Below are 21,144 nucleotides of genomic sequence, written 5' to 3' on the forward strand. Positions count from 1 at the left end.
CCATGTGTTCTCATCGATACTTGGAGTTTGATTTTTCTAAAGAAATAAAAGGCAGCAGATGAGAGCAAGGGTGCAAAAATGAATCAACAAAAGTTTCTTGAACAGGCTGTTATATATTTTTTAAATCAGGTTTATTGATGTAGAATTTTTGTATGGTAAAATTCACCGTTTTAGGTATACAAGTACATGAGTTTTGTAATTTGTGTTTTTTGAAAAGAAGTGGGGGAATGGCCCTCGGAGAATTTTTCTAGCACAGGGTTCAGCATTTTTTACCATTTAGAAAAAAATTAGGAATGCAGAACTAATTTCACCAAGTAGCAACTATTATGGCTTCTTCGTGTGCTCTCTTAAAGGGCTTCTTGTGCTAGTCTTCAGTCGTATGTGAGTGCTTTGAAAATTGCCACTAAACAGAAAGTCGCCGTGGTTTAGCTGTATCTCAGACACTCTGATCAAGGCAGGGTTGGCGGTGATTTGGGTTAGTACTAAAAACCACCCTTCCAGTTTCCCTTCACATGGGACGTGAAGCCACACTACCCTTCCCAGGGCCAAGAAAGCGTATGGTCCTAGGTGACATCTGGCAGTGTTCATGATGTCTGGCAGCAGTCTGGTCAGCTGCTGTGTGCCCTTCTCACTGGCAAAGATCTGTAAATAACATCTGTGATCCTGCTTCAAAGTCAGAAAAGGGATAGAGGCTGAGAGGTTGCTAAAATAATTTCATGAACAAGTTGATCAAAGAAATGAGCTGTGAATCTTTAGAGAAGGGAAAGCCAGCTGGCCACGTGGACAGATAAGATTCCTCCCTTGCCAAAAACAGCCTCTCTTTCGTGCGCTACATTGTCTGCAGGCATGTCAAAGCCGGATTCTAGATCATCTGGCATTCAGATAGCTAAGTAGGTGCCACTCTCAGCTCAAAGATGATTGGGGGGCTGGCGAGTTCACATTCTACCCTCCTGCAAGGAGGAAAAGGAATCTAGTTCAGAGACCAAAGCTTATTTTTCTTATCTTTTAAGACCCCAGGACAGAATGCTCCACAGCCCCACAGACACAGGATCCTTCTGCATTACAGAAGCACGGCAATCAACTGCACATCCATTCCAGGAAAAGTAGCAGGGAGTGGGGCTAAGGTGACAGATTCTGCGAGTGAAAGTGCACCTTTGTGCTGTCTTCTTAAAATTCATCCTCTCACCTGCCAGCCCTGAGAATTGTCTATTTACATAACTAGCAGCCTAAAATGGAGTATTAGATAATGTTACATGGCGGCTCCCTCAATTTCAGCCCATCCCCAGGATAGGAGAGTCATCCAGAAGCCCTCGGACAGCATGTCGTGTGGCACGCTGGCCCGAAGCCTCACCTTGGCGTGGCGTGATCTGTCAGCACTCCCAAGCCAAGCAGATGTCAGGCCTGATCGGGCTGGGGTGGGAGACTGGCTGAGGACTGGGGGGCGGAGGCGTGATTCAGCAAGTGGTACCCTGAACTCAGGGAACGAGCATTTCTTCCTTCACCGTGGGCACCTTGTCCTGTCCAAGGTGCTTTCTCGAGACAGCTGACATACAGGGACGGAGCGGGGGAGTTGTAGGCTCTATGGGAACATAGTGCTGATGCTGTCCCTGGCACTGTGCCAGCCTCATACTCCCTGTTGGTCCTTTCTTAGGCATGAATCTCCCTCCTAGCAAAACTGGACTCACACTGCTAGCTTATAGGAGTCGTATACATAAGTGATAAGGAAGTGTTCTGATAATGATAAGCCCGGAGAGATTCTCCGTGGACCAGATGTATCAAAGAAGGCAATTGTGTGTGTTTGTTCGTTTGTTTTTCAGCATTCCGGTTCCTGTAGTCAGTTTAGAGAAAATTCCTAACCTAGTGAAGGCAGATGGTGCCAATGTCAAAATGAACTCGGCAGCCACTACTACAGTCACCTCCTCCTGCACCTCGTCCTCTGCTGTCTCCTCCCCACCTTTATTTAAGCCAGTTTTGATGTCCAAGCAAGTGCAACCATCACCAGAGAAGATCTTAAATGGCAAAGGAATTCTGTCGGCCACAATAGACAAGAAACAACAAAATGGCACCAAAAGCAGCAACAAGCCTTACAGGAGACTTTCAGGTACGTGTCCATGTCCTTAGAGTCTGGCTCATGATTAGACTGAAGTTGAATCATTCATGACCAAGGAGTGAAGTGGTTTAATTAAGCGAATCTGTTTCATTTTAAGGGGGACATGGAGTTGATCTGCAAACAGAATTCTCCACCCTCCCCCAAAAAAAGATACAGGGGAGAACTGGTTCTCTTTTTTCCAGGCAGGTAAAGTCTGTTGGTCAGTTCATTGCTTCACAGGAATTACTGTGGTGATCAGGAGGCAGGATACTCTGAATCGAACATGACAGTCCATGGATTCCAAGGTTCTTGTGCAGCAGTGTCATGCTGACAGGCTGAACTGCCCTTGGCTTCCGCAGGCACATCCTGCTGTGATATGGAAAACTCATAGCAATGTGTCCCAGTAGCTCAGGGCAGGCTGTGCTCCACAGGAATACACAGCCTCTGCTCTTTGGCCTCATTGGTTTACAGGTTGATTCTGGGATCTGGGACTATGACCACCTTTCCCACAAAATCAGCTTGGAATTCTCATTTGGGAACGCTCAGGCCAGCACAGCAGGTGGGGTACTTGGATATTTCTTTCAGGTCTACTCCTTGGTTGGTGCCCAGGAAGGTAGCATATAACTATTTCTTGGGATGATGACTTCCTTGTCAGAGCACCCCCATGTGGATGTTGTTTGCTTAGATTTTGTTATAGAACTAAGTCTGGGAGCTCTGTTTTCTCCAAAAGACCAAAAAAGGGTGTAAACTTCATAACTTCTTCATACACTATGGGTATTTATCTAATGGTGCCCAGAAAAAAAAAAAAAAAAAAAAAACTATAACCCTCCTCTGGTGTGAGCATAATTTTTAACCACCCCAAGAATTGTGGGCAATTTTTACTTTCTATGTTGTATTTTTTTTACTTTCTATGTTATATAACGACAATTGTGAGGATGGCACAGGACCAGGCAGTGTTTCATTCTGTTGTACGTAGGGTTGCTATGAGTCGGAACCGATTTGACAGCACCTAACAACAACAGCATGTTATATTTATCTGTATTTCTAGTTTTTCTAAAATGAACTGTCTTACATCTGTAACTTAAAAGAAAAAAATTAAAAATCATTACTTCAGAGTACCTCAGGCTCAATGCATTCAAATGAAACAGATTTTGTAGCTACAGATCCCCTCTGTATACTATTCAGGCATGGACCGTTGGTGGCACAATGGTTAAGTGCTCAGCTGCTAACCAAAAGGTTGTAGTTCAAACCCACTAGCCGCTCCATGGGAGAAAAAACCTGACAACCTGCTCCCGTAAAGGTTACAGCCTAGGAAACCCTATGGGGCAGTTCTTCTCTGTCCTATAGCTTCGCTGAGTCCGAATTGACTCAGCAGCACACAGTGACACTCTTCACACACCATCAGGATTGAAAGGTAGACTCTGGTCTTCTCTTTGAGTGAGGTGGGGCCTGGCTCTTTCCTGAATGGAAAGTTAGATTTCACTCCGCAGAGGGGGGTGGCATCCTCCCTGGAAAACTGTTAGGCCTGGCCACAGTGTCCAGGGCCCTTGGTTCCTTATCATGGCAAAAGCATGACCACTGTGTCCAGCCTGCACCCCAACCTGCAGTTGTTTGGAGGGGTGCTGTTTGTTGTTTTTGCATTGTGTTGGTGGTTTTGTCTCATTGGATCTTTTGCTCGTTTCTACCTTGCTTTCGCATTGGCAGCCAGCGCCTACCCCCAGCCAAACAACCTACTCCATTCCAGGCCAACATGAGGTGCTGGATCTGGGCATGGGTCTGACCCTGACAGATAGACGCAAGAGAGAGAAATCCATGCCAGATAGTCTGGGGCCTGGCGCCTTTGCTTCTTGTTGGGCAGGGAGGGCTTATAGAAAACAGGCATCTCCAAGCCTACTAGTCTTCTGTTCTTAAAAATGAAGCTAAACAAAGAAGACAAACGTGAAAACAGAGATGGGGTGGGGGGGCATTTTGGTAGCCAACTAGGGAATCTGTCTTGAATATAAGAATGGTTTTATTGCATACATCATCACCACAACCACCCCATGACCCGAAACTTTTTTCTCTTTTTGCAAATGAAACTCATTATTTATTATATTCAGAGTTTACTGCATCAATTTCAGACAGTTTTTCAGGCTAGGTATCCTCGTTTTAATTTGCACCCATTCAGTCTCTTTTTTTTAGTCTCTTAATGTTGCTCCACCAAGCTTCCCTAGACCCCAACCCACCAACACCACTACCAGTCTCCCAACCTTCCCAGAAGAGCTTGTCAGTAGCTCTTTGGGTGCCTTCCAGAGAGGACACAGGCCAGCTGAGAGGGGGACTGTAAAGTTTCAAGGGTTATTAAAAGATTCCTTCACATCCCCTCACCTTCCAGGTAAAGAGGGCACTTCTGTAATTACAGGGATAAGGGAGCCACGATGTGCGGAAAAAGAACATATTCCTTAAAAGTAACCTCCATGGACAATCCAGTTGGAAGGCAGGAGCTTGGGAAAGCCTGGCCTCCCTACATGGCCCTCATTCATCCCAAGGGTACAGCCACCCTGTCTGAGCCTCATTTGGAATGTCAGGCCCAGGACTGGGGACAGAGCGAGCTGTGAGATTAGTAGGCCTTGTCCTTTCTGCAGTTTGCTCTCAACTACTAACCTAAAGGTTGGCAGTTTCAACCCACCCAGTGGTGTTGCAGAAGAGAGGCCTGAAAGCCAAGAAAACTCTATAGAGCAGTTCTACTATGTAACACATGGGTTGCCATGAGTTGGAATAGACTCAACAGCAACGAGTTTGGGTTTTTTGGTTCTTTCTGCACCTTCAGCATCAGACACACATAAGAAACACACTTATATTTTCCCTTTTTTCTGCTATGACACCCCCAAAATGTCCCTGAGTCAGGTAAACGGTCTTCTGACCAGTGAGGCTGTGTGGAAAGCCTTGTGACGAGGACTTTGCAAAGCTTGAGGGAAGCAGGTCACACCGACATGTCAAGGAACAGTCTTCTGTTTAAGTGGCCCAAACTAGCAGGAAGGTGGGGGTTGGGGGGGAATGGATGTATTCCTGGAGCAGCTCTGGAAAAAGTGGCCCTCCAGCCGCAGGTGGCTCTCCCTGGGCTGCAGCCAGCTTTGCCCAAAGTGCCAAGTACCTGTGGAACCATTTCAAGTAAAATAAACTGTCACAGCAGCAGCACGGCTCCTTCTCCCGTGCCCCATGCTCGCCCCCACCCCTGCCCCTGTGCTTGGTGCTGCATTCTGCATCCCTGCTGGACTCGGGACTCTGGGTTCACAGGGGAACGCCATTTTCCTCTGAGCGGTTCTTGAAGCAGTTTAGCAGCCGGTTGGAAAAAGAAAAAAAAAAAAACAGATTGCCTAACAATGTCTCACTTGTTGGTGCAAATGTGCATTTTTTTTTTTATGTAGTCTTAATGCCAAATCCTATTTAGTCTCCTTCTTATATTTTTTGTTTGTTTCTTAAACCAGAGAGAGAATTTGACCCAAATAAACACTGTGGAGTATTGGATCCCGAGACAAAGAAACCTTGCACAAGATCCCTCACCTGCAAGGTATTTCTCTTTCCATAAAAAATACTTCCTGCTCTCGCTGGGGCCTTTGTCGAAATGTTTGCATGCCACTCTCTGCACACGGCAGGGTGTGGAACCTCGACATGACCCCCAGCTGTTCTTTGTAAGGGAAATGCTTTCTTCTCTTCCATGGCAGCAGAGTGCCTGCCTCGAGCTGGCTGGCTTTTTAAGAAGGAAAAAAAAAAAATAGGCTTCCCCTGTTACTTGTGAGGCCAGACAGTAAATTGTATTTATAGGCACTCACAGGCGGTTCTAAACCCTGCTACAGTTTAATGTATGCAGGAGCGGCGGTGGCGGCAGCGGCAGCAGCGGCGCCTTGGAAGGAGGGGAGGATGATATGCCGCGCCCCTGATCCAGCCACACAGGGTGGCCAGGGGAAGAGCGGACCCCGGGCGGCCGCCATTGGGTAGCCCCAGCCCCTTATCTCATACTGAACTGCTAGTGCTTCTTGGGATCAGGCTGTGGCCTTCTCCGCTTGGTGGCTCTGTTTGTCTGGGCCACATCCAGCCTCCTGCCTGCACCTGGATTAACTCTAGCATCCCCGCGTGGCTGCCTTTCATCAGAGAGGCTTTGATGGGTTCTGCGCTGAAGCTCGTCACCTTATGCCAATTTCTGGAGGAAGCTTTGGCTTCTTAACGCCAGGAGCGTAGGGCATGGTTGTGTTTGTGTGGTCACTGCCTCTTCGGAGCCACAGCACAGGAGCTGATGCCTGAAGTTGACTGACTTGTCACGCACCTCTAAATGCCCATGAATTGCTGTTTCTGAGATGGAGGGCCTGGGGAAGCAGGTTTATGTGCTGATCAAAGAGGCTGTGCTTTTCATCTCTCTTCTCCTTAGACACACTCGCTAAGCCATCGGAGGGCAGTCCCAGGCCGGAAAAAGCAATTTGACCTCCTTCTGGCAGAACACAAAGCCAAGTCCCGGGAAAAAGAAGTTAAAGATAAAGAGCATCTCCTGACTTCTGCAAGGGAAATACTTCCATGCCAGTCAGGGCCAGCACAGGAGTCCCTTCCTGGATCTTCAGGGAACTCTGGGCCAGAATCTAAAGTCGCATCCCCTGCAAAATCCAGGCCTCCCAACTCCGTACTTCCTAGGTAAGTCCCACTGTGGTGGTAATAGCTCTGAGCCCTTGGTCAAGTTACTTGCCCTTGTTGGGGTGTGCACAGTCAGATCATGTGTTAAATGGAAATCATAATCGTCCTACCTCATGAGGCTGTTGTGAAGTTTAAATGAGATCATGTGCACAAGGCGCTCACCCCAGTGCCTGCCGCATAACAGTCAACACATTTTAGCTGCTCTCATCATCATCAGTGTCGTCACCATTGCCATCATCATCCTTTATGGTAGACCTCAGTATCCACAGTAGGTGTTTCTGCAAAGCAAGAAAACCAAAGCCAAACCAGTTGCCATGGAGTGGATTCCAACTCATGGCATCCCCATGTGTTGCAGAGTAGAACTGTGCTTCATAGGGTTTTCAATGGCTGTAATCTTTCAAAAATAGATCACCAGGCCTTCCTTCTGAGGTGCCTCTGGAAGGGTTCAAACTGCCAACCTTTCAGTTAGTAGCCAGCCCTTAACCATTAATTATGCAGCGACTCCTTACCAAGCAAGGCTGAAGTAAATACCTAGAAGGATGACGCATCAGCCACCAGGAGACTTTCTGGAACCTGAGTTTTCATATTAAAGTTTCCTAGAGCAGGGAATAGCGAAAACCTGGGTAGGTGAGCGGCCAGCACACCTCGGGCTGGTTGGGCCATGCTAGCGCATTTACCTCAACATGTTGTAAATTATTTCTACAACTCTCCTGTGAGCAGGATTAAGGGGAAATTGGCATAACAGACTCCTTGTCCTCACAGTTCCCTCTGCACAAAGAAAGCTGCTCTTCTGAGCCACTTGTTTGGGCTTTTATTTGGTTGTCCTGGACAGAAAGGAAAGAATAGAAAACAGAGAATCAAAATCTATTTAAAGCCCACCTTTGTCTGTTTTGATGGACAGTGGGATGCTGTATTGAGCAGCAGACTAATTTCCATGTGGTCAGACAGGGAACCATTCATTTGAAGATATTTATTGAGTGGTAATTGCTCTGTAAGCAGGGTATTCTGTTAGGTGCTTTCAGGCAGGGATATGGAGATAAATCAAACTAGACCCTGCTCTTCAGGAATTTAGAGTTTAGAAAACAAGATAAGACCCAAATATCCAGAACTTTGATAAAAAGGAAGCATTAGTAATACTCTGAGAAGTATTATCCAATGATACTGAATATATCGTGTGAGTGTCAAAGAGTAATCGTCCAAAGCAAGTACTAATTTAGAGAACATATTTTTTTTAGTTATAAAAGGTGGGGATGATTTTGAAAGCAAAAACAAATTCTCACCCTTGGCCCTTCCACTTTGGTGTGAGCCTGACCAGTTTGACACCCAGAGTCCCTCTGTGGGAATCGCCAATCTCAGCTTCAGGCTTTCAGAGAGGACATGGTCACATGGAATTGCCACCCCCATACATTCCATCATCATAACCATTGTTATGTCACTGTCATCCAGTTACATCTACTTCCTTGCTGCCCCTGGATTTGAGATCATTTTATAATTACTTCTTACTCTAATGCAGATATGGATTAAGGATATTACCCTTGCTTTAGAGTTGAAGGAAACCCTGGTAGCATAGTGGTTAAGTGCTACAGCTGTTAACCAAGAGGTTGGCAGTTCGAATCTGCCAGGTGCTCCTTGGAAACCCTATGGGGCAGTTATACTCTCCTACAGGGTCGCTATGAGTCGGAATCTATTCGACGGCAGTGGGTTTGGTGGGGTTTTGGTTTAGAGCTGAATATAATTCTGTCCCAAACTTTCTGGAAGGGGCTTCAATTTTATGTACAGTGGTTTCCAAACTTTTTTTTTTTCCTTTAACTCTACAACATTTTCATTCCAACAAAATCTTACATGAAACCCAATACAAAATCAGATATGCCTCCTCCTGAAGCCAGCGCAGCCCTGCTGTCCTCACACGGAGCCCTTTCTCCTCCAGGACCCCTGGAGGAATTACTTCAAATTCCCCAAGGATTCCAGGGAACCCCATTTGAAAACCCTCTTTTTATTTTCCATTTCCCCATCTATTTTTAAAAATATATTTTTATTTTAGTGAAAGGGTACACAGCCAAAGATACACCTGTCAGCAATTTCTACATGTACAATTGAGTGACATTGGTTACATTCTTCAAGTTGTACTTCCATTCTTGCTACCCTTTTCCACATTATCCTACCACCGTTATCTTAAACTCACTGCCCCCTAAGCTTCCCATCCAACTGCTCAAGTTGTCGTTGTCAATTTGATCTACATAGAAAATTCTTTAAAAGAGCACAATGCTCAAAAGAGACATACTTTACTAATTAAAATAAGCTCTTTTTGGTTTAGAGAAAACTTCAGGGGATGATTTTGGCTTAAGGTTTAAAGTTTAAAGATTATCTCAGGGCAGTAGTTTCGGGGGCTCTCTATCTATTTTTGACTGATGGAGGCACATCTCACCCAAGCAGCAGACCATGACTGAACAGCCTTTTAAAAAACCAAAAAACACACAACAGGAAGTAGAACTTTATGGAGCTCCTTTCTCCTCTTTTTGGTTTAATATTCAAGGGGATGTTTGCGTGCACATGGAGAATATTTGCCAGGTATTTATGTTCTCTTGGGGAGGCTGAAGAAAGGAGGGGAAGGTGAGGTTAATTAGCAAAAAGAATGTCTTTGGAAAGGAAGGGGAAAGGCACAGGAGCGCATTGCAAACATTGGTAATGATGATTTTTTAAGGGATGGTAAGGTACCAAAAAACTCAGAGGAAAGTTAATGGAGAATAACACATTCTTTCAGTTGTTTTAGGTTAGGCTGAGACCCCATGCAATCAGGGGCTGAAAAGGCATGATGAGAGTTTAATGTTGTAATTGTGTAAAACTTACAATAACTTGTATTTTACTCATACTAATGATATACATAATAGATATTTTATCCACAACTATATATAATTAGCAAAAATAGCTATAGATACATGAATGGAATTATTGTAATCCTTCCCAATTGCACATTCCCTTTATAAGAAATGCTAACATATTGTGAATTTATTTCTTACATACCTTTGCTGTTAACTTTGAAAGTATTTCAGTTCTCGTATTCTTGAATTGCAACCCATTCTTGTCAGAGATTTTTATAAAGGAACTTGGGTCTAGAATTAGAAAAGCTTGAAAAGTTATATAACAAGGGTTGGAGCAGGATTTGAAGAGCAAATCTCAACTCCGTTCTTACTAACTAGATAAGCTTGGTCATGTTTCTTAACCTCTCTAGATTGCTCATCTGTAAAATGGAGATAAGAATTAAGTGAGATAAAGTACCAACCACATAATAAGCATTCAGTTAATGGTAGCTGTTGTAAGTGGCAGTGGTCTTCAATGGGAAAGCAATGGGAGTCAGTGAAGGCCTTGGTGCTGCCTGAGTTCCATATGCCCACCCTCCATCTGCCTCTAACCTGCAGGCCCTTGAACAGCATACCCATATGTTCTTGTTTCTTTGTCCCCAGTGCAAAGAGGACGCATTGCCAGCCCCAAAGAGCCCAAGGGCCAACCCCTCAGGGCTTTGTTGGAAAGGAAGTGTGGGCAGAAGGTCAAGTTAGGCTCTAACAGGTCAGGCTCTGGCCCTTGGGAAGGTAGGCAGTTGGGCCATGGAAGGCAGTGCCATACCCCTTTGCATTGTAGAAGCTCACACTTCTACTCTTATACATAAAATGGCAAAATCCAATGAACTTTAGACTGACAGAGGCAGCAGGGAGAGAGGCGGGTTCTAACACCTGAAAAGGGGGCAGGGATGAATCTGGAGCAAAAGCAACTTCAGTTCTTGACCACTGAGGTAGGGTCATTGCCAAACCTCAAGCCATTTCTCTCCATGACTTATGCTCATCCTGTGCATTTTCTTCATCCATTTCCCACATATAGGGGGCTTTGTAGTCAAGCAGACAGGTTCAAGTCTCATTTTTCTGCCTCTTATTAGTTTTGCAATTAATTTTTCCTCATCTAAGAAATGTACATAATAATTACACTCACCTAAGGCAGTAAAGTCCCAAAAAGGTTGGTGGTTTGAACCCACTCAGAGGCACCACGGAAGTCAGCCCTGGTGATCTGCTTCCAAGATCACAGCCTTGAAAACTGTATGGACCAGTTCTACTCTGCACACACAGGGCTGCCAACAACAAAGGCAGTAGGTAGCTTGGATGAGAAAATGTACGTGACATGCCTGGCACATAGTAGAGACTCAATCAAAGTCAATGGACTTTTGCTCTCTTTCCCAAAGAACTCACACAGACTGGTGCTCACGCATCCTCAAAGTGGTAGGGGTGGGGACTTTCTCTAAGTTTCCCTGAGTGGAACCGGGTGGGGACCTATCATCATATACGTTTCTTTAGACCAGGTTGACATAAGGAGAGGAGAGGAGTGATGTAGTATTGAGAAAGGGTGGATGACAGCTAAACAAACTGACTTTCTCAACACTTCATCATGACCTGTTCCCATTCCACATCACTCCTCGCCAAAGCCCTGCTTTTTCAAAGACACAGGCTGGTTCCAGCGAACTCCTTCTCTGCAGATCCCACCTTGGAATACACCTATCATAGCTGGAAGGTCCTGAAGGCACCCAGCACTGCACTATCTCCAGGAGGATGCACACCTCCTGAGGAAAACTAGCCTAAAAAGGAAAACAGTTTGGAGCTCCTCCTTCTGCATGTGCATGTACGCACGTGTGCACACAATCACACATTCATGTTTCTGCTTTTGCTCTCAGAGCACACCACTTCCAGGCTCGGCTTTCCTCTCCAAGGTTCTCTTCCCCTCATATCCTTGCCTCTTTAATCTGGCAACTGGAACTTACCATTGAGTACTTCCACCATTTTCTTTCCTTGTATCCTTAAACAACTTTTTTTTTTTTTTTTTTTTTTTTTGGTCAAAGTAATTTAGGCACGTAGTTCAAAAATCAAACAGTACTAAAAGACCTAGAGTACTAAAAGTCCTGCCATCCTTAAACATCGTCTTACCCTCTCTGTTAGAGCGCCTCTTTCCTCAATTCCATGCCTTCCTCTTTCTTACTTTGCTCTCTTACTGTGATGGAGTATCTCCTCGGTTAACTTCCTGTGAAAAGCTGCATGGGAGGTCAATTTTTGAAATCTTGCCTACCTGAAAATGTTTTTATTCTACCCTCACACTTAATTGATAGTCTCTTTGAGGGTATAACTCTAGAATGAAAATCATTTCCTCTGCAGAATGTTGAAGGCATTTTTCCATTGATTTCTAGCATCAAATGTTTTTATTGAGAAATGTAATTTCACTCTCATTTTTATTTCTTTGCACATGATTGGTTTTTATCTCTGAAACCTGGGCTCCGAACTTTCACAGTGATGACTTTCGATGTGGGTCTTTTTTCATTCCTTGAGCTGGGTATTCAGTAGATCCTTTCAATCTGGAAAAACCTGTCCTTACCTAGGATATTTTCATGTGTTACGTCTTGGATAATTTTCTCCCCACCATTGTTTTTATCCTGTCTTACTTGCCTTCCTATTGCTTGGATGTTGAACCTCTTCACTGATCTTTTAGTTCTCTCCCTTTCCTCTTTACTGCTGTTGTCTAATTCTTAGTCTCCTTGTCGTGTTTTCTAATTTTGTTTTACTTTATCTTCAGAAGTGTATGTTGAATATTCAATTTATCATATACTTTTTTTTTTCAGATTTGTACTTTTTATATATTTTTAATAGATTTTAATTTTTAGAACAGTTTTAGGTTTATGCAAATAAATGTACAGAAAATAGAGTTCCCATGTATCCCGTCCCCGCCCTGTACGTTGTTTCTCCTATTAACAGCTTGCATCCCTGTGGTACATTTGTTACAACTGGTAGCCCAATGTTGATAAATTATTATTAACTAACTTCCACGGTTTACATCAGGGTTCAGTCTTTGTGTTGTATAGTTCTGTGGGTTTTGACAAATGCATCATGCCATGTGTCCACCATTAGAGATGATGAGCTTTTACGCTTTTTAGGATCTCATTCTTTTTCTGATTGTTTCTTCTTTATAATACCCTGCAAGACACTGTCATTTTGCAGAGGTAATACCATCTCTAATACTTTTTTAGTTTTTCCCCTTTCCTTCATTATCTTCATTTCCTCCAGATTTGTTTCATTTATGTGTTCGGGTGGTGGATGTTTGGTTGGTCAATCTCATGTTGGAGATGCTTCAGGAATGTTTGGTGATCTCTAATCATCCATATTTAGAAGAGAGGCTCCAACAGGCTGATTGGAAATATGTGTGTGGGACATCAGGTCACCAATCAGCCTTTTGTTTGGAGAATTCAGAAAAGGCAAGATCTGGTAGCCTTTTCTCTGAGGCCATTCAGTTTCTCAAAGAAAGAATCCTGCGTGGTGTGGGGAGTGGTGATATGCCTGGCTATGGGCATTCTAGGAGCAGGGGTCGGGGAAAGCGACTAAGGATAGTCTATAGTCACCCTGTCTCCAGGCCTGTACCTCACTCTTGCTGCAGAGGAAGAAATCATTCTTCTAACAATTTATTAAAATCTTTTGTTCACATTTATATCATTTAGGATGCTTCAGGCACAAGTAGCAGAAGACCTAGACTACCAAAGGCTTACCAAATTAGGAAATTTCTTAACTCCCATGACACAAAATCCAGAGGTAAAGGGGCACAAAGCCCCAAAGGTCAGGGGCTAGCTCTCCTTCTCTCTCCTTTTATTCCACCCTCTTCAGTGTTTTATTTCATCCTCAAAGCTGATAACAAGATGGCTGTAGTGATTCCAGATACATCCAGATGTAACACGGTCCAGATGAAGGTGGGGCCCACTTCTTTGTGTCTCTTTTCAAATAAGAAAAAATCTTTCCGGAAGCTCCTCTATACCAACCCCCCCCCCCAAAAAAAGCCCACTTCCTGTTATTTCTCATACCTGTTTCCGAATCATTATGAAAATAAATGAAATTTCTTTTACCAGCTTAGTGGTTAAATGGTTGTTGGGAAATCATCTCCATAACCACCGCCATATCTCCTCCCAGTAGCCACTTTCTTACGCATGCCTGCACTACCAGCTCACTTCCTTTTCTTTTTCTTTCATTCTTTTTTTTTTTTACTTTTTATTATGAATTTTTTCTGTGTACAGAAAGTAGAGAGACTAGTGTAATGAACATCCATATACCCATTACCTAGTTTTAACAGTTGTTAATATTTTGCTATATTTGCTTCATCTTTGTTGTTTTGAAGTAAATTGCAGATATCATGACACTTTACCTCTAACGATTCCCAAATGCATCTTTTAAAACCATTTTTCTGTATAACCGTAATACTATTATCACACTTAACAAAATCAGCTGACATTCATCTCTGGCAGGACACGGAGGTCCTATTGTGGTGGGGAAGGGTTCAAAAAAGAGCCTGTTAGGAAGTTTGGAAACAGCTTAAATGTCCATCACTAGAAAATTAGTTAAATAAATTGTGATATACCTGTACTATGGAACGGAGTCCTGGTGGCACAGTAGTTAAGAGCTCGGCTGTTAACCAATTGGTCGGCAGTTTGAATCCACCAGCCGCTCCTTGGAAACCCTATGGGGCAGTTCAACTCTGTTCTATAGGGTTGCTGTGAGTTGGAATCTACTCACTGGCAACAGGTTTGCTTTTTGGTTGGTTTATGGAACACTACGGAATATTAAAAATGATGATATATTTCTGTATTAATTGACATGGAAAGATTCCTACAACATTGCCAGTTGGGGCAGGGAGGGAAGTATATCTCAAAATACTATGTATAGCGTGGTCCAGTTTTGCTTAGAAATGCACATACATGTGTATGCACAATAAAGAAATCTGGACAGTTGTAAATCAAAATGCTAATAACGCTTGATCTTGGGTGGCAGGATTAAGGATGCTATTTTCTTTCCTTATATGTTTCAGCATTACCTAAATTGTTTTACTATTTCAGTTTTCAGCTATAAGCAGACAATAGCAGTGTTGCCCACAGGGACCACTCTATGGAGATGTGTTCTCTGGACCAAAGGCTTTTAACATGCAAAGCAATGGCATCTTTCTAAGTATGGGAAGGTGACAGTCATTAATAAATTGTCAGACCAAATAGTTCTTGTAACAATGCTGCAAAACTACCTGTGGCTTTATTTTTAAATGACTGTGCTTTTGGAATCTGGCTTGCATTCAGGTATTTGAGACCTATAAAAATTTCAAAGCAAAAGAATCCTGGGTGAAAATGAAAGAGAAGGGTGAGAAATCACAGTGCTGCTTCATGTGACTTGAAGGGGCAGCTTTCAAAGCAGAAAATAAATGTTTCAAAAGACTCCTGATTTTTTTCCCCAAACCTTTTTCTGCCAGTCTTTGCCACCTTTCCCTGGTCAATCACCTAATGAAGGTGGAGAAGTAGTAAAAACTACTTAAGAATTAACAGTGACTGTTTCTCTTCTAACTTACCAACTAATGTGGATATTTTTGTTTGTATTTTCGCCTTTTACTGCTTAGGAAATACATACTGTTGCCTCTTATTGTGACATCGCTTTACCATAAGCCTAGTCATATTTGAAGGAGCCCTGGTGGTGCAACAGTGAAGCGCTTGGCTGCTAACTGAAAGATTGTAGGTTTAAACCCACCCAACAGCTCCTCGGGAGAAGGACCTGGCGATCTGCTTCCATACAGATTACAGCCAAGAAAACCTTATGGGGCAGTTCTACTCTGTAACCTGTGGTGTCACTACGAGTTGAAGATTGGCTCAATGGCACCTAACAACAACAGCCATAAGTGAGATGAGATTGAGTGGATTGTTTTACACACGTGGAATTCATTCATTCCTTCACTCAGAAAAAGATTTCTTCAGCACCTACTATGAGCCAAGCGTGGCAGGCAGTGGTTAAAGCGCCTTGTCAAAAAATGCATAGACATATTCATCCTCAGATGATACAATTAAACTACATGGAGCTTGATATCAAGAAACACATAGCTGTCAGTTGCGAGACTTGTGGGCCCAGCACTGAGACAAAACCTTTTTTTGTGCCAGTCTGTTAACAGTTTCATAAAGTCATAGTTCAGGCAATGAATGTGATTCCTAGAGCTGTCTTTCTTGATCATTCATATTGTGTTGATTGGTTTGAACTTGTTTACCTGTTTGATCTTCCTGTCAGGTTCACCAATGCACATTTCAAAGTGTTTCCACTTTGAAAGGGTAGCAACTAGACGTGAATACAAATTATTTAAGTGCAAACGGGCAGATAGTTGTAACTGAATCTATAAACAATAACTTGTCTGTGAAATTAGCTCACTGCCACATTACGTATTTTACACTCAGCTTTCACTGTTGTGGTTTTCTCTGGTACCTTGTCTGAGACAGCAATCAGGACAGAACCTCAGCTCCAGTGGATCACAGAGCTGGTCACTTACTCAGCCTCTTAGCCTTAAGTTTTCCCTTGCGCATATTTGCCATCGACCTGCCCTCCCTGATACATTGAAAAGACTAACAGGGCTGTTTTCCGAGCTTCCTAAAACTGGGTGGATGTTCTTACCTCAGAAATGTTTATTTTGTTTGTTCTCTCCTCTTGCCTTTAGACCATCATCTGCAAATAGCATAAGTAGCAGCGCATCGTCAAATCACAGTGGCTACACTCCAGAACCCCCTCTGGCCCCCGGTGGGGGTGACCTCGCCAGTCGACTGTCCAGTGATGAGGGGGAGATGGACGGAGCTGAGGAATCCGAGAAGTTGGACTGTCAGTTCTCCACACACCATCCCAGACCTCTTGCGGTAGGCCTTACCCGTTTCTTTCTATACTCTTTCCTTTTCCCCTGTGCTTTGCAGGCATTTTGTCGGTCGTGCCAGACAGCATGCATTCCTAAGGAGAGGCCGCCAACCACCATGTGTTATCAAAGGCTTACCCTGAGGCCAGTGATTGCCTTAGAAATACCCTTGAAAATCACAGAAGGGAAGGAAAGGACTCCCAACTGATTATAATCCTTTAAACACCTCAGTGTTTGTGGTCCACCTTAAAGCGAGAATACTTGAGAAACAGTGTTTATATAAGTGTACTTGGGAGCTGACCTTCTGGCCTTACGCATCTAAAAATGGAGCCTCTGGTTTCAAGAGTCCGTCTGGCTCACCTGCTCTAGAAACTGTCTGTCTTAGCAGCATGCCAGATGCCAGCCCTGGTTGGTTCTATGTTTTATTGTGATTAGTAGGGGTGACCATATGGCATCAGAAGTTGGGAGTGTGTGAGTGAGTGTGTGTGTGTGTGTGTGTGTGTGTATTGAGGGAGGGAGGAAGCATTTCATGTCAGCATGATTGCTGATTAACCAAAAGGGTATGTTCTTCTCAATTGCTTCAAAGAGTCTGCTTTAACACTTCCTTGAAATCGAGGTGGGAAATATAGGCAGCATTAGCTGGAGGCTTATGTATGTTTTCTGTATAAGCTCTTGAAAAGGGAATGCCTGAAGCCAAATACAGGTGCGTTTGCTTTGGTACCAGCCTGAGCCCTACCTGGGCAGCGTAAGTGCAATCAATCCTACATCCACATCAAGATAGAATGAGTGTCTCCTCCTTTTTATCTATGTGATGAAGGACAAATCCACTTCCTGCTTCTGGGGATGATGGTTACTTGTGGCTCAGCCTCAGCCTCTGCCTCTGCCTCTTGGCCTGTACAGGCATTGTTAGGGACTAGTAAGGATGCCTTTGCCTGCCAGTAATAGCAAACTCAACTCACACAGCTTATGTGCTAAAGTCATTTAACTGTTTCACATAACCAGAAGTCTAGAGCTAGGTGGTTCCAAGGTTGGCTCAACATTTCCACAGTGTCATGGGACTGAAGGAGAGTATCTGGAACCCTGATGGCCATCCCTGCGTGGTCTCAACTGTATCTGTTACAATTCCAATACCACATTCTCACCCAGTACCATCCTAAGCAGGATAGTACAAAAATGGAAAGGGACAGACAGAAGCGCCTTCTTCCAAGATGCTGTCTTATGTCAGGGAAACAAATCTTCCTATGAAATCCCCAGCAGACCTCCCCTTACATCTACATTGTCCAAAAATGAGTCACATGCCCACCCCGAGACCAGCTGGGGACAGAGAAGGATGAGAGGGCTGTGACACAGGCTGAAACCAGCCAACCCACCTTCCCTGCCCACTGCTCTGTGTCAGACACCAGAACAAAAGTGTGGGTCTGCTAGCAAGAAAAAGATGGGGACCCAGAATGGGAGAAAAATGTAGAACAAAACTCAAATTCCTAAAAAAAAAAGCTAGACTTTCTAGACCAGTAGAAACTAGAGGAACCTCCAAGACTATCATCCTGGGTACTCTTTGAACTTTGAATTCAAACCACTCCCAGTGGTCACCTATCAGCCAAGAGACCTAACAGTCGACATTTACTATAGACCAAAGACGGAAAGGTAAGGGGGGACAAGGAAACTAGGTTAATGGAAACAGAACAGCTAGAATGCAAATGAGAATGCTGACACATTGTGAAAAGTATAACCAGTGTCACTGAATAATATGTATAGAAATTGCTAAATGAGAACCTAATTTGCTATGTAAATTTGATCCAAAAATACAGTAAAATATTAAAAAATAATAATTAAAAAAAAAAGGTGAGGCAGCCACTGATGAGGTTGACAGCCAGAAGGGACAGCCACAGTGTCCGATGGCACGAGGACCTATATTCTGAGGACATGATGTGCCACCTGAGAATAGCAGCCTCTCGGGGCCAGCCAGCCTTGCATGTGTACTGAATTCGATACATAGGTACCAAAGACATAAAGGTGCCTCTGGCATCCAAGCCTGAAACGGAGACGAGGCTGTATCAGAAAGCCAGACTCTAGAGTACATCAAGATGTCTGTCCCAATGAAAAGCTGCCAAGCCACAGAGGATTAGCACAACTCTGGGCCTGGAGTTGTGTGCCCTTAATGTTTTGCTGATTTAAATGGGAAGGCCATAGATTTGTTTCTTTGCTTTATCCTTTCTCTCACGGTCAGTTGATCCATTAAATCATTTTTTGCAATGAACACTCACTCAGTGCGTCTTTAGCAATTGGGATAAAAGAGGAAATGTTGGTCCAGACCTGGAACAGCTCCCATGTGCTGCTGGGAGCCAGTTTCCATACTGGAGAATTGCATTTGTATGTTTTCTTACTTGGTCAGTAAACTCTTAATACGAAGGTATAGAAAAATGCTTTTTATAAGGAGGCAAAGATTTGATGGATGGCAAGATTTTAATGCAAAACCCCCAAAGCACAAGCAAAAACAGAACAAAGGGAAGGTCTTGCATTTCCTCCTGAGAACTATTCCAGAAGGCTGGTTCCAAGAAGGGTTTGTGGAACAAGAGCCAATCCAGCACTGTGTCTGGGATGGAGGCCAGGGAGCTGCTGGGAGGCCTGGAGGAAGGAAGAGAAGCTGCATTTGAGTTATAGAGTCATTTGCAGACTCGCCTGGTCTCTCAACCAGCCAAATGTGACCTTCTCAGAGGCTGCTTCTTGCATTTCTTATCTCCTGGCCTTTATTTTGTCTTAACTTCATAATCAAACATTATTTATTAAACACCTGAATGTTCATATTTCAGCCACATGTTTGAAATGTAGTGTTTACTTTATACACTTTGTGGAACCTTGTCTTCCTAGTCCATTCTTTAGCTCATACTCCTATTATCATCATTCTGAGGAGGAGGGAGAGAATAGGGTCCCCAGCCTTTATACATTTAAAATCTAGGCAGGTACATCAGGCACTGTACATAGTGTAAAACAGCCATACAGTGACCAAGGTGATAGAAAATAAAGTATGCCGTAGGATGTGCTATGGGAGTCAAGCTGGGAAGGTTAGTCAGACGCCAAACTCAAAACCTGTTGCCATGGAGTCGATTCCAACCCATGGCAATCCAGTGTGTTTCAGAGTAGAGCTCCATAGAATTTTCTTGGCTGTAATCTTTACAGAAGCAGATCACCAGTCCTTTTCTTCCGTGGCACCACTGGGTAGGTTCAAACTGCCAACTTGTAGGTTAACAGCCAACCGCAAACCACTTGCACCACCCGGGGACCTTTAATCAGATAAAAGTCATAGACAATGAGAGTCTTCGTTAGGGTACTTAGAGAAGTGTAGAATTGAGACTGGCAGGGAGAAGAGAGAAGGAGACAACAGACAGAGGGAACAGCAGGAGCGAAAGCTCTGAGGTGGTCATGTGTCCTGGGGCCTGAAAGGGCCGATGGGAGGAAGAGATGAGGTGGGCACTGGGAGAGAAAGGCATTTAGCCTACTTTGAAGTGAAGTGGCTCTGTTGACATCAGATAGGAAATGTGTGACCGGTTGGCGGAAGACCTTGAACACCAGAACCAGCAGCTCCCGTTGCCATGATGAGAAACAGGGAGCCACAGAGCTCCTGGAGAAGATGGATAATATGGTGAGCAGATGGTGCTAAAAAATCACCCTAGCTGCTGGGAGTTTTTTTTTTTTTTTAGACTATTTTGTTGGCTCAGTCCCAGGAGTAGAGAATTTAGGCCTCAGTGCCACAGAAAATTGAATGCAGCTATTGTTGAGTTATAACGTGAGGTTCTGCAGAAAATCTAGTGCTCCAACTAAAGCACCACAGAAATATTTTTGGCTTTAGTACTATTTGCTTCTTTATTTTTGAGTAAAATTGTGCCCCTGTGTGTTTTTATGCAAATGTTATTTTCTCTGCATGCTCTGTATTAGCTTATTAACCTGTAATCAAAATTAAAACGTTTTTTCCCTCACAGTTTTGCTCGTTCGGGAGTCGCCTCATGGGACGAGGGTACTATGTGTTTGATAGAAGATGGGATCGTTTTCGATTCGCACTAAACTCCATGGTAGAGAAACACTTGAATTCACAGATGTGGAAGTAAGTGAGCGTGACGGGGTTCTGGGCAATAGAAGGTCAGAGCTGTCCCACAATTATCTAGTCCTTAACTTTCTAAGTAAATGGCAGGGATTGGCTTTTCATTGAACAAAATGGTTCTGAAATCAGGATTCGTGATTAATTCTTAAATGTCAGCTCTTCTTAATGGTTTGCCTACAGCTCTTTAAAAACCTGTATGATGTGTTGTCTGTTTTGCCTTTTGGGGGGATCATTTTTGTGTTGGTAATCTTCTAAACTAAATGAAAATGACATTAGATGAGATCTGGTTTACTTGCTGGTGTGAAAGGGCCTTTTTGTTTCGACTAATAACATCTAAGGATATGAATAATTTGCTTCTGTTTGTGATATGAGCTACACTAACACTAAAGATTTCATAATGGTATGAACGAATTTCTAATTATTTAATGTCCTGTAAACAAATACATCCAGTTGCCAACAGGGCAGATCCTGAGCAATGCTGTGAAGCTGGTTAAGTTTGTCTTTGGCCCTTCCCACCTCTCTAGCAGCCCCTCCTCACCTCTGCTCTTACTTCTTTCTACCCTGAACCCCAACTTCCTCTAAGGTC

General features: G+C 43.7%; 1 protein-coding gene across 13 annotated transcripts in view; it reads left to right on the forward strand.

Moving 5' to 3' along the window:
• Positions 1–21,144, forward strand: part of ATXN7L1 (ataxin 7 like 1) — a 287,096-nt gene that overhangs the window by 251,177 nt on the left and 14,775 nt on the right. For all 13 annotated transcript variants that reach the window (XM_064289853.1, XM_064289854.1, XM_023544513.2 and 10 more), the window contains 5 exons: positions 1,818–2,101; positions 5,557–5,639; positions 6,495–6,751; positions 16,277–16,469; positions 20,440–20,561. In XM_064289853.1, coding sequence (XP_064145923.1) covers positions 1,818–2,101; positions 5,557–5,639; positions 6,495–6,751; positions 16,277–16,469; positions 20,440–20,561 — 939 coding nt within the window. The remainder of the gene's footprint in view (positions 1–1,817; positions 2,102–5,556; positions 5,640–6,494; positions 6,752–16,276; positions 16,470–20,439; positions 20,562–21,144) is intronic.

Source organism: Loxodonta africana, chromosome 8 (genome assembly GCF_030014295.1).
Source record: "Loxodonta africana isolate mLoxAfr1 chromosome 8, mLoxAfr1.hap2, whole genome shotgun sequence".
NCBI lineage: Eukaryota > Metazoa > Chordata > Mammalia > Proboscidea > Elephantidae > Loxodonta > Loxodonta africana.